The sequence below is a fragment of the Hippocampus zosterae genome, chromosome 1 (assembly GCF_025434085.1).
Source record: "Hippocampus zosterae strain Florida chromosome 1, ASM2543408v3, whole genome shotgun sequence".
NCBI classification, from domain to species: domain Eukaryota; kingdom Metazoa; phylum Chordata; class Actinopteri; order Syngnathiformes; family Syngnathidae; genus Hippocampus; species Hippocampus zosterae.
The window spans coordinates 4,714,444-4,726,780 of NC_067451.1; the positions used below are offsets into that span (position 1 = coordinate 4,714,444).

Here is a 12,337-nt window from a genome sequence, read left to right on the forward strand (position 1 = left end):
CCTGCATTGTCAACTCAATTTTATTACTAGAGAGCACTTTAACAGCTGTTTAAAAAAAGGCTACACATAAGATCAAACCTAAAGCAAACTGCAAGACATAACAGTAGTAACATTACTCAACTGTATTTTTTATAGTGCACTTTTAAAACAACCACAGTGCGAACAAAGTGCTGTACTCAAAGTAAAAATCAGACCAAAAAAAACAAATAAAGGAAAAACAATAAATTAATAAGATAAAAACAGTTAAGACAATAAGACAATCCCGATTCTCATGCCGAGTCAAAAGCCAAAGAAAATGTTTTGTTTCTAATAATTCTATCCATCCATTTCTATGAATTCATTAATGATTGAATGGCAAGCAAAACTGCCCAGGGAAATTCTAACATCGTTTCTAGTCCCAAGTAAGTGATCCATTTCTTGTTCTACAACTTTCTTTGGGGACTTCATATTTTAGCCACATAGTGAGCAAATTAATTTCTAGATGTGATTTGAGTGTAAAATGAGCTGCGGGAGGAGGGACAAATGTTTTATGTAATGAGATGATCACTCAACATCATCATTTCATAGAGACGTCTTCTGAAGATGTCGTTACGTCGTAAGTATGACCATCCCCACAAATGTCCACTTGCAGCTTTGTTTCGAGTGGGATTAAACATTTTATTTTAAAATAGGATTTAAGAAAATGTACAAAACAGGTTGACATGGCACACACCATTTGAAACACTCAACAAAATCATCCACATGGAGAAATTTAACACTGACGGCGCGATCAGTGATGAAAACTTTTAAACGTTCAAAAAGAAGTAGTTATTTTTTTCTTCTTCTTCTGTTGATACACATCAACGCATCACATATTTCCGATCAATTTTGCCCTTCTTCACATTAAGGGTTTTTGTTGTTTTCCAAGTGACTTTCATCTGAGCAACTCCGACCAACGGTTAGGATGCAAAGCTCTAATTTGTAGTCACATGATCGGTATCAGCACTGAATAAAAATGGTAGCAGCAAGAATCCTTCATTGAAATCCAAGACGATTTAGGACAGTGCTCCTTTGGTGCAGTATAGCTGGTAGAGAGTTCGGCTCAAAGCGGGACCCAAATTCCTTGGGGAAACAAAGTGGCAGAGTTTTAGCGTCTTTCTAAGAAGTTGTTTGTGCGCTAGCTTGGCGATGGAGATCAGGAGACTTCTTTTCTATTCCAACACTCAACAAGCGCCGCAACAAAACACTGCGTGGACCTCCAACATGGCGGTAGGTGACATCACGGCAAAATGATTTATTGGCTGCAGAAATGGACCAATCTGTCACCCATCGAGCTTCAAGGATTTGTAATTGGCACCAGATGTCACCAAATTGTAATTCAAATCACCTTTTCCCGATGAAACGACTGAAAATCTTTCCCAGAAAAAAAAAAAACAACAACAATCCAAATTTTGTTATGCTTTTTAAATTATTCAAATGATTGCACTTTATAAAACATGTTGCAATCATAGAATTCAATAGAACCTCAAGCATTAAACGGTCTGTGCATGGTGACTACTTTATAGCGACGCCACAGTGTGACTTGTCCACAAGTGGGCAGTATAATACAGTCACGAAGACAAAGAAGAAGACCCTCCCAACTACTGCGACTCAGTAAACTGCAGGAAAAGTTGTTTATTCTTTTGCTGAGGATAAAGAATATATCCCTGTGAGTGTTGTCATCTTGTCTGTTCTAGATTTGGTTACGTACCATTTGTTTTATATATATCCATCCATCCATCCATTTTCCGAACCGCTTGATCCTCACTAGGGTCGCGGGGGGTGCTGGAGCCTATCCCAGTTGTCTTCAGGCAGTAGGCGGGGGACACCCTGAATCGGTTGCCAGCCAATCGCAGGGCACACAGAAACGAACAACCATTTGCACTCACACTCACACCTAGGGACAATTTAGAGTGTTCAATCAGCCTGCCACGCATGTTTTTGGAATGTGGGAGGAAACCGGAGCACCCGGAGAAAACCCACGCAGGCCCGGGGAGAACATGCAAACTCCACACAGGGAGGCCGGAGCTGGAATTCAACCCGGTACCCCTGCACTGTGAAGCCGACGTGCTAACCACTGGACGACCGGGCCGCCTTCACAATAATTCATTCATTCATTCATTCATCTTCCGAACCGCTTGATCCTCACTAGGGTCGCGGGGGGTGCTGGAGCCAAACCCAGCTGTCTTCGGGCAGTAGGCGGGAGACACCCTGAATCAGTTGCCAGCCAATCGCAGGGCACACAGAGACGAACAACCATCCATGCCCACACTCACACCTCGGGACAATTTGGAGCGCCCAATCAGCCTGCCATGCCATGCATGTTTTTGGAATGTGGAAGGAAACCGGAGCACCCGGAGAAAACCCACGCAGGCCCGGGGAGAACATGCAAACTCCACACAGGGAGGCCGGAGCTGGAATCGAACCCGGTACCTCTGCACTGTGAAGCCGACGTGCTAACCACTGGACTACTGGTGGTTACTATATATATATATATATATACTGTATATATATAACGGAGTGATATATTGCGTTTATTAAATTATGACGGAAGTGACGCAACAGCGCACGGTATGGCACCAGCTTCCCGCCGTAGTTCAGGCAGAGCTACCAGGGAAGTCACAGGGTAAGTCAGGTTTCATTGACGGTCCGGATTCATTCTAGTTTAATTGCAATATTTCACTTTGTTTTCCCTTTTTTTGGCGCTGTGTATTTAATTAGTTCCCGGATTTGTTCCGAGTCCACATTGCTTTTTGTGTCGTCATTTCATTTAAGTTTTGTTGAATGAAAGTTTTTATCCATTGAGTTAACAGGTGGGGTTTTTTTTGTTGCGCAGTTATTTTCTAGACTGAAAAGCCCCGTGACTTCACCTATCTTGCCATACTGTGTTGCAGACAATAAAAAAAGGGAAAAGCCACATCCTAGTGTCTGGTATTCTTGAAGCGGCAGCGACGTGGAGCTCGAGACCATCATAGTTGTGACCCCCGTCACATATATATATATACTGTATATAAATATCCATCGTCTCAAACGTGATCATAATGTCGCAAACTAGCAATTCTATTGGCCAACCTGTTGAGCCTCCCGCATCGAATGGTGGACAGCAGCTTCTCCTTGCCCGCTTCACTTGCGCACTCGTCGTACGCCGCCAGGAGACTAAGGCGGGAAGATTCGAGATTAGCGGCGTGCAAGCTTGCGCCACGCGGTATTGGCAGAGCGAGGCTACTACCTGTGTGGTGTGTTGTATCTCTCCAGGATGGCCGCTGCTTTGTCTGCGGACAGGCCGCTCACTTGCATCAACTGTCTGGCAAAGGCTTCACGCACCGTCTGAGTCTAAAGCAGAGATGAGTTGCAAGGCGTCAGTCACTCAGCATGCCGGGTGATAAGATATCCTTTATTTGTCCCACACTGGGGAAATTTACAGCCTCCAGCAGCAAGAATGTGGGTACAAAGAAGAAAGAAGAAAATCATTTAATTATTATTATTATTATTGTTGTTATTCGGGCACAAGCCCGAAAACCGGGCGGCTCACCTTGTTCTTGACGGCGCCGTCATTAAACTCGGCGAAAGACAGTAAGGAGGACGAGAAGGGGGCGCCGTCGTCGCAGCGGTCCGAGTCACCGTTCAGCTCACGCGAGTGGCACACGAGCGTGCGTTTCTGAGGATTCCAGTTCACACGCTTTTCACATTCATTTATTTAATTCATTTTCATGTCAAATGTTTTCCCTGATATTTGCATTTAACCAATACGTGTTTTTAAATAAAATCTTAAAATTGATTTTTTTCCCCCAATTCTTTTTTTTATTGTGAATTCACAGGTCCATACAGTCAATACAGAACCAAGTATACAAGTCCTTTATACATCCGATCTTACATAAAATTAGCTCAATTTAAAATAGCAATACATAACGTGTAAGGACCAATGAGGAGTATAACTATATAAACCTTAATTTGATATTTTATTGATGACTATTTCTGTCTCGAGAAATTTTACTCATCCATTTTTTTCTTATTTTTCTCCAGTCAAATAATTTATATATATATATTACTAAGGGAATAATTTTGCTTTAAAAAAAAACATTTGTATTTGTCTACCTCACCTTGTGCATTTTTTTCTAGTCTCTGTATTTTTGGCTGCTATTTGTGGGTTTTTTTGTGTTTAATATTGGTGCATTTTCTATTTAATTTTTGTGCTCAATGCTAATATTTCTACATTTTCCCCAGTGTAATAATTCTGCAAGTCCCATCTTGTATTTGTAATATGGATGCAATGTCTTGAGATTTTTTTCCATATTTTTTTGTTTGGTATTTGTGTATTTTTAATGTTGTGTTTATCTCTAATTATTTTCCTTTTTTTTGTCTGATGTTCGTGTTTTTTGACTAATATTTTTTTGCATTAGTTTCTGCACGTTTTGTCACCGTTTGAGAATTGTTGGCTGGGTTCTTATTTGATTGTGGATCTCTACTTCAAATTTGTGGCTGTCCAATTTGTAAAACCCTCGCGCGTTCTTTTTACTCATTCCACTCTAAAGTTGACGTGCTCGTCATCGCCTGACCTGGTAGAGTTTGGTGAGGTGTCTGGTCATGCTGGCGAGGTAGGCTGCCGACTCCTTGAGGTCCCGCACTCGCTTGACGAAGAAGCCGTCGATCACCTGCGTGTTGACGATGGCCTGCTGCAACGTCATTTGGGGGAGGCTCAGTTGGGACGCCGCCTTTCCGAATCCCTCCACCAGGTAGATGGGCTTGCGCAGGCCGCACCTCTTCATGCGAAACTGACACAGGGAACACAACATTTAAAAAATCAAAACAAACAAAAAAAACCCGGAAAAATAAATAAAAAAACAAATAAAAATGTGCAGTGCGTGCAGACTGTGGAAGTTTTGGTGATATGAATCCGTTCCATAAAGCGAGATGAAAAACGAAATCCAAAAGCAATATTTCCCATAGAAAATCATGTAAATCCAATTAATCTGTTCTAGATGCCTAAAAATATCAAGCCTTTTTTTTATCGGAAATAAGAACTTGATGCACTAGAACAGTGTCAGATAGAAATTACAAATGAAATGGATAAATAAACACTGAAGATAATTTTTATCAATACTACAAATTATTTAAACAATATTTTTAATTTATTAATAATATTTAATTTATTTTATTTTTAAATTAATAAAATTAAAATAAACGCGTATTAAAATTATTAGCAAGCTCCACAGGGGCCTGATATCATCCTGATCATTTAAATCAGGTATGTTGGAGGAGGGAAACATCTAAACCGTGCAGGACCGGAACTTGACACTTCAGGAGCAGAGCAAGGAGGCAAGAGACTGGCAGCCATTTTGTGATTTCTTTTTTCAATTCTGTTTCTCACCATCTATCAAACGGCTGCTCGGCAACATCCAGTCAAATGTCAGGCCTTCAAAATGGACGCATGCCAGTAAGTTGGCCACTCAAAACTATTTCGAGACCCAAGAAACTGTCATGAGACTCTCATTAGATTGCAAGATTTTATTTTGAAGGTCTGACTTTTGACAGGATGAGTGACGCAAAATTGAACAATTATTAAGCGCTGTCTTGGTGTTGCTATGCCAAAATGTAAATATGTTACGGTTTAGAAGATGTTCTTATCGCACCTTCTGCTCCCTGAAGCGTCCGTCAATGATGCTACCGCACAGGTCGTCAATCCGCTTCCTTTCGATAATATAATCGAGGACCAGCTCCTTCTCTGCGCCGACTCGCGAGTGACCTGCGGATTGATTCGTGTCAGTGTGGACAAGCGGGCGGCGGCAGGGCTGGCCGAGAGCAGAAATCCCACCTGATGCGGGCGTGACTTTCTCCCGGGCCACCCACAGGAAGTCGCCCACGTGGAGTTTCCTGACGTCAAAGTCGACGCACTGCCTGCGCAGCTCCGTGACCAGCTCCTGTTTGCACTGGTAGCTGCTGCCGCTGCAGGCGCACCGCCAACGTGTTGAAAGGCGGCGGCTGAATGAGATGAAAACTCGGTCGCTTACCCGGTCGTCTCGCTGACGTCCACACACAGGACGATGTCAAAGGTCCCTGCCAGGAGTCGTCCGCCGCTTGCTGCCTCGCACCTCGGTCTGAGAGAAGAACATTTGGTCATTTCAAAAGCCCGGCGTTTCCCGTGTGCACTTTTTCAAATGACAAGATATAATAACGGCGGCCCGGTAGTCCAGTGGTTAGCACATCGGCTTCACAGTGCAGAGGTACCGGGTTCGATTCCAGCTCCGGCCTCCCTGTGTGGAGTTTGCATGTTCTCCCCGGGCCTGCGTGGGTCTTCTCCGGGTGCTCCGGTTTCCTTCCACATTCCAAAAACATGCGTGGCAGGCTGATTGAACACTCTAAAATTGTCCCTAGGTGGGAGTGTGAGTGCGAAAGGTTGTTCGTTTGTATGTGCCCTGCGATTGGCTGGCAACCGATTCAGGGTGTCCACCGCCTACTGCCCGAAGACAGCTGGGATCGTCTCCAGCACCCCCCTAGTGAGGATCAAGCGGCTCGGAAGATGAATGAATGAATGAAAAAAGATGTAATAACTGATTGTCGAATGACTTTGCGAGCCCCCAAGCTCCCACCAGAGGGCGCCAATTTCCATCCCCTACTTACGCTAACCTGTCTTGGCCATCCTCCTCCTCCTCCTCCTCCTCACTCACAGTGAGGTCCACGGTCACAGGACGACCTTCCTCTTCCTCTTTGTCGTCGTCCTTATCCTCCAGAGGCGGTTCGGACTGACAGGCAGCTGAATGCAGACGCCGCGCCAAAGACACGCCTTCCTCCGTCAGAGAGTAGCTGCCAAGGTGAGATGCCAGTCAGCCAGAGAGAAATGTTCACATGAAATATGTCATGTATTTGTGCTTTTTTTTGCCCTCCCCAACCCCCGATTTTTTTTTTAATTGCTCGGGTGTGGCCCGCAGATTGCCCGGAGTGTGCTGGGATAGGCTCCAGCACACCCGCGACCCTCGAGAAGATCAAGCCATCCATCCATTCGTCCATTTTCCGATCCGCTTTATCGACAAGGGTCACGGGGTCGCCGGGGGCGGTGCTGGATCCTATCCCAGCCGTCAGAGGATAAAGCGGTTTAGTTAAATAGATGGACGGTGTCTTTGTGTATTTTCCTTTCTACTGTTTGTGTTTTTCATCTGGTTAAGTCCATTTTTAATTCCAAACTTTGATATATTTTGTGTCAAATTTGGGGGAGATTTTTATCAATTTTTTTGTGAATCTTTTTTATTATTTGGTCATTTTTTGTCTGAATAAATTTAGCATTTTTTTGTACAAAATTTTCAGATTTAAAAAACAATATTTTTGTATTCCGGGGGTCTACTAGTTTTGTACACGTGATTTGTTTTTTTGAAAAGAAGTCATGGAAAACCGTATATTTTTATAATTACCGCGCAGGATTGTGCGTCTTTATCAGCAGGTTCCTCTTGACCAGGGTGGCGACCGCCGACCAGGCCGCATACTTGCTCCCGAGCTCGGGCTACGGGCGGAAAAAGCGTAAATGTCCAGAGGGTCAAGAAGTCTATCTGGAATTGAAGAGGCTTAACGGGAACTGACCACCGTGAAGGATTTGTGGCAAAGATGCTGCGCTTGGGCCTGCAGCTCTATCTTGAACATGAAACCTTTACTGCCCGCCGTCTGCACAGAGACACGCCGCTCGCTCTTTTGCGCTGTCAAATAAACAAACCCGGCGAGACGGCGATCACATTACCTGCGAGTCTCGGTAAAGCGCGAGCAGCACGGCGTAGCCGCCGGATCCTTTTTGAGGCATGTATTCCCTTTTCTTTCTCTTGGTCACCGCTCTTTCTAGTTTCCGGTCCTGGGTGATTTGACACGGAAAGCCATGGTTGGATGATGACGTAAAGAACACTTTTCACTCATGGAGGCAGCACTTCACAGGCCGCTGGATACACACGGCCAAATACAACTTGGCTGAAAGCCGGGTGTCATTTCCATTAAAAAAAAAAAAAAACAAGAGACATTTTTTGAATTCTGTGTCACCTTCCTGCTGGGATGTGGACTTTTATCGTCGGAGGGGACAGCAGGCGATGACGCTTCTTTGCCGAGGGTGACGTTCTCGCCTAAGGGAGGGACGAGGCCACGTTCAATGCCGTGTAGGACAGGCATGTCCAAAGTCCGGCCCTGGGGCCAAATCCGGCCCGCGGTCGAATTTCATCCGGCCCTCGGCCCCCGTCATAAAATCAGTGCCGTCTGGCCCGCAGGTTGGGCGCAATGGAACACGCGTTGCATTGACTGAGATCTCATAGACTGGTGAGTGATGTTTCATAGAGTACTGCTTCCCTCTAGTGGCTAAATGAGTAATAGCATTCACTAAATGAGTAATAGCATTTAGACACGAGAGGGCATCACTCACGAGTTAACAAGACATCACTCCGTGTTTATATTGACTGATATGTCATATTTCAAATGATCCTTGCAGTTGTGGATATGTGTATTGCTTGTTCATTTCCCTGTTGTTCGAGTCAAAGATTTTGTGACTATTGAAAAGTCATGGTGATACATTTTATGTTTCAAATCGATCAATTTGCACTCAGGAGACTTCTGTTTAAGAAAAAGTCAAGTGAATAAGCAGTTGCATGTGATATACCAGTTTCAAATGAACCAAAAGAAATTCTTAAGATTGTTGAAATTAAAATAAAAATGGAAATGTGAAACAGACTGGCTTACTAAAATTTGTTGAACAATATTGTTGTTCAATGTAAAGAATGTCAACCAAGGTCGGCCCCCCGACATTTTACCACATAAAATCTGGCCCCCTTGGCAAAAAGTTTGGACACCCCTGGTGTAGGACTTTGCTGTTTCAAACCACGGCGTTTTGTCTCTTTTCCAACACATGACGCGCTTCAAATCAATCACACGCTTTGTCTTACAGTTACAAATGAAATCACGATGCTCAGCGTTATTTTCTTTACATTTTATTATTGTCTGTGTAGCACGGTTTTAGTTCTCATCTTAGTGTACTTGTGGCCGAGATTTGTGTATTTTTCTTATTTTCGATCATTTCATGCGTTTAGTTCTTGTAATATTTGTTTTTTGTATCTCATATTTTTTTTTTTGAACTGTTATTATGGTATGTCTCATCTACTTTTGAGTAGTTTGTGCTTTTTCCCCCCTAATATGTATTTTTTTTTAATTTCTTGTAATATCGCTATAGATTTGTGTCCAATAATTTATTTATTTATTCCGTTATTTTGATCTGGTGTTTTGGTCATTGTCATTTTTTTGTTCCTAATATGTAATTTGCCTGTTGTAGCATTTCGTATTTTCTTTAATCATTTTTGCATTATTTTGTGAGTTTATTTCTTGTCATTTTAAACAAGAATTCACTCATTGCACGTTCATCTAATATTTGTCAACTAATATTTTGCTTTTTCTGGTCTACTATTTTGTATTACATTCTTAATATTTGCTGTCATATGTATAGTTTGTTTGTTACTTTTGATTTGACGTTTCTGTATATCCTGTTACCTACTGCAATTTGTTTGTTTGTTTCAATTATTCTCAAGTTTAACCTACCAACTATCAAACTCCCATTATTTCATCACACGGCAAAAGTGAACTGGAAAAAAACAACTTCTGAGTCACTGTGTATGTTCTGTGGGTCTCACCACACTCTCTGTAGTGTTGTTGCAGCTTTGAGTCCAGGATCTTGCAGATGCCGTCTCCAAAGTTCTGCAGGATCTTGGCCTCTCTGGCATCCCGAAGCGGAAGAGGATATTTATTCAGAGAATTGATGGCCTACAAACACACGAACAACAATCATGGTTGGTTGTAGGGATGGGCGCATCATAGCCTCCCCCCAATTAATTGAAATATATTTATGATATAAATCAGATTAAAAACAGAAAATTTAATTGCATTTTTCCCCCATCTTCAGGTCATATTGCGCAATCCTAGTTGGTTGAGTAATCCAACATTCAAATGACATTTTTCTCATTATTTCCCAAATAGTTTATTATTGGCAGATTTGTTTATTTGATATGGTTATAATACAAAATAAATTACATGTCAAACAGCAGGTCTGGAAAGCTACTCTGACACTCTGTAAAGGAATTCAATCAGAACCTCTCCAAAAGTTCACTGGCTTTAAGAACTGTGAAGATGCTTGGAGAAAAAAAAGTCAAGATATTAAAACGTAACTTGACCTGTTGAGACGTTTTTTTTCCAACAACTTTTGATTTAAATAAATATGACCTCCTCATGCTGCCAAGTCAACAAGGTCAAGGTCATCTTTATTGTCAAATATGCTTTATGTATGACATGCAGCATCGATGAAATTTCTTCCTCTTAATCCTCCTCAGTGCAAACATGCAAACAAATGACCATTTTAACTTCTTTACAATACAATACAATACAATACATGCTGATTTATATAGCGCTTTCACAACAGCGGCAGCTGTAACAAAGCGCTTTACAAAACAGTTAACATAAGGTAAAATAATAAACACAACACATAACATAAAACACAGACAGTCGTGCAGTCCTAACCACTTTTCCGTCACACGCTTTGTTGTTTGAAGCGGTTTGAGATGAAAGAGAGAATCAAAGCGTCCTTTAACCAGTGGATCAGAGACGTCATGCTCAAAATGTGCACACGTCGGCTACAAGCTAAGTTTCAAAGTCAACAAGAAGCTGTAGCATCCATTGACGAAAAAAGAGATTGGTTCACTTCTCCTGTCCCAATGAAATCCATTTCAATTCCAAGCGGCGACTCACGGTTCCAAATATGCATCGGCGCTCTTCGCCAACGCTCCTCTCTCCTCATCCTCAACTTCAGCGGCCATCCATCCAGCCGCACCAACGCCAACTGTCCAACAGCGCTGACATAGCCACTGAACAAATCGGGGTTGTGAAAAATGCTGCCCATTACTGGCGCAAAAAACACAAGCGCCCCAGGTCTGTCCAGCACCGACAGTCAATGGCGCCGACATTCCTCCCAATCAAAATCTGTGCTGGTACAGGCGTGCTGCCGAGAAGGCGCAACCACCAAGCACAGATACTGCTCCTTTGACGAATGTCGTGGCCAAAAAGCGCTGAAAACAGTCCATATCAGGTCCACACAATGAAACAACAAACAACATGTGACAAAACAAAAGACAAAAACAGCAAAAAAGAACAAAAAAGCAAGGCTCTTGAAGAGCACTTGCCGAAGGCTGCCTACTCGGGCGCCATCTTGGAAAAAAAAAATCTTTAGAAAAAATAAAATGTTTTGAAACGCCGTTGTGTGAAAAATTTGCATATCCGCTCCATGAATGTGTTATTTTAGGTTAAATAGGCACTTTGTTACAGCTGCAGCTGTTGTGAAAGTGCTATGTCAATAAAAATGTATCGTAATTCGGAGGTTTGGTTAAAAAAAGTTACTCTCGGCTCATCATCTTTAATTAATTAAAAGGTGATTAATTGTGTGGACTGTCATTTGCAAGGATTATTTAGGAAAATGTGTGGAAAAATATATATCAAGGAATAATAATTATTTTCAACATTCGAACCCCAAATGTAATAGCATATCACGAGCCAGGGTTTTTTTTTGCAGCAACCGACCTTCTGATAAACGTACTGGATCTTCAGGCCTTTTTCTTTGGCCTCGTCTCGGAGTTCAGTGAGCCACTTGAGGAACAGCGGGTTCGGACACGTGGGAACGGGACGTTTTCGGCCCATCTGGACCGGCTCGGAGGCGGACATGTCGCTGGATGAGATCACAAATGGAGTGTCACAGAGTAGTCAACTGATTGCAGTATGTCAGGCACATGCTTGTGCTCTTGGAGACATGGCCTTCCATGCTGCTTCGTCCGCAATTCACCAATAATATAAATTCCGGATAGTAAAACGTACCTTTTCAATCTTTTTCAATTCAAGTCAAAGTTTGCCATCCGCTTTCTGGTCCAATCGGATGCTACCTTGGCGTAACTTCCTGGTTTGTCACGAAGAAGAAGGGGGAGGAGAAAACTATGGCAACATTGCCGCCTAGCGGTCATTTCTCAACTTGCATTCGCATATGAAAACAAAGCAAGCTATTGATCGCACGCGTTACAGAATTTCAAAGAAGTCGATATAAAATCACCAATAACACGTGACACCCATGGAATTTTGTGAACATTTTCAATTTGAATGATTTGATGAATGAAAGAATAGTCTTTTGTGACCACGATCACGTATTTGATTTGTGAGCCATTTCACATTATATGTGATTGAGTTTTCCTGACAGTTACCCTGTTGCGATTGGCCCATGAGGAATGTCCATACCGTTACCCATGCGTCCTCCTTCACATATCCTCAAGCTAAGAAG

At 42.6% G+C, this 12,337-nt stretch overlaps 2 protein-coding genes across 4 annotated transcripts in view; one reads left to right on the forward strand and one right to left on the reverse strand.

Moving 5' to 3' along the window:
- Positions 1 to 12,337, forward strand: part of npy2rl (neuropeptide Y receptor Y2, like) — a 94,683-nt gene that overhangs the window by 76,959 nt on the left and 5,387 nt on the right. The window lies entirely within an intron of this gene.
- Positions 610 to 11,981, reverse strand: mus81 (MUS81 structure-specific endonuclease subunit). 3 transcript variants are annotated; one of them, XM_052064252.1, is made up of 15 exons: positions 11,593 to 11,981; positions 9,660 to 9,789; positions 8,032 to 8,111; positions 7,742 to 7,849; positions 7,588 to 7,668; positions 7,422 to 7,510; positions 6,637 to 6,819; positions 6,027 to 6,113; positions 5,831 to 5,961; positions 5,649 to 5,761; positions 4,575 to 4,790; positions 3,551 to 3,676; positions 3,248 to 3,351; positions 3,091 to 3,174; positions 610 to 1,101 (listed from the first exon to the last, which is right to left on the reverse strand). In XM_052064252.1, exons 1-15 carry the CDS (start codon positions 11,731 to 11,733, stop codon positions 1,035 to 1,037), a joined length of 1,740 nt encoding a protein of 579 aa, XP_051920212.1. In that variant the 5' UTR covers positions 11,734 to 11,981; the 3' UTR covers positions 610 to 1,034. The 3 variants fall into 3 exon arrangements, with proteins under 3 accessions (XP_051920212.1, XP_051920229.1, XP_051920219.1); XM_052064269.1 differs by having other exon boundaries at positions 6,027 to 6,107; positions 6,643 to 6,819; positions 11,593 to 11,980; XM_052064259.1 differs by having other exon boundaries at positions 6,643 to 6,819; positions 11,593 to 11,980.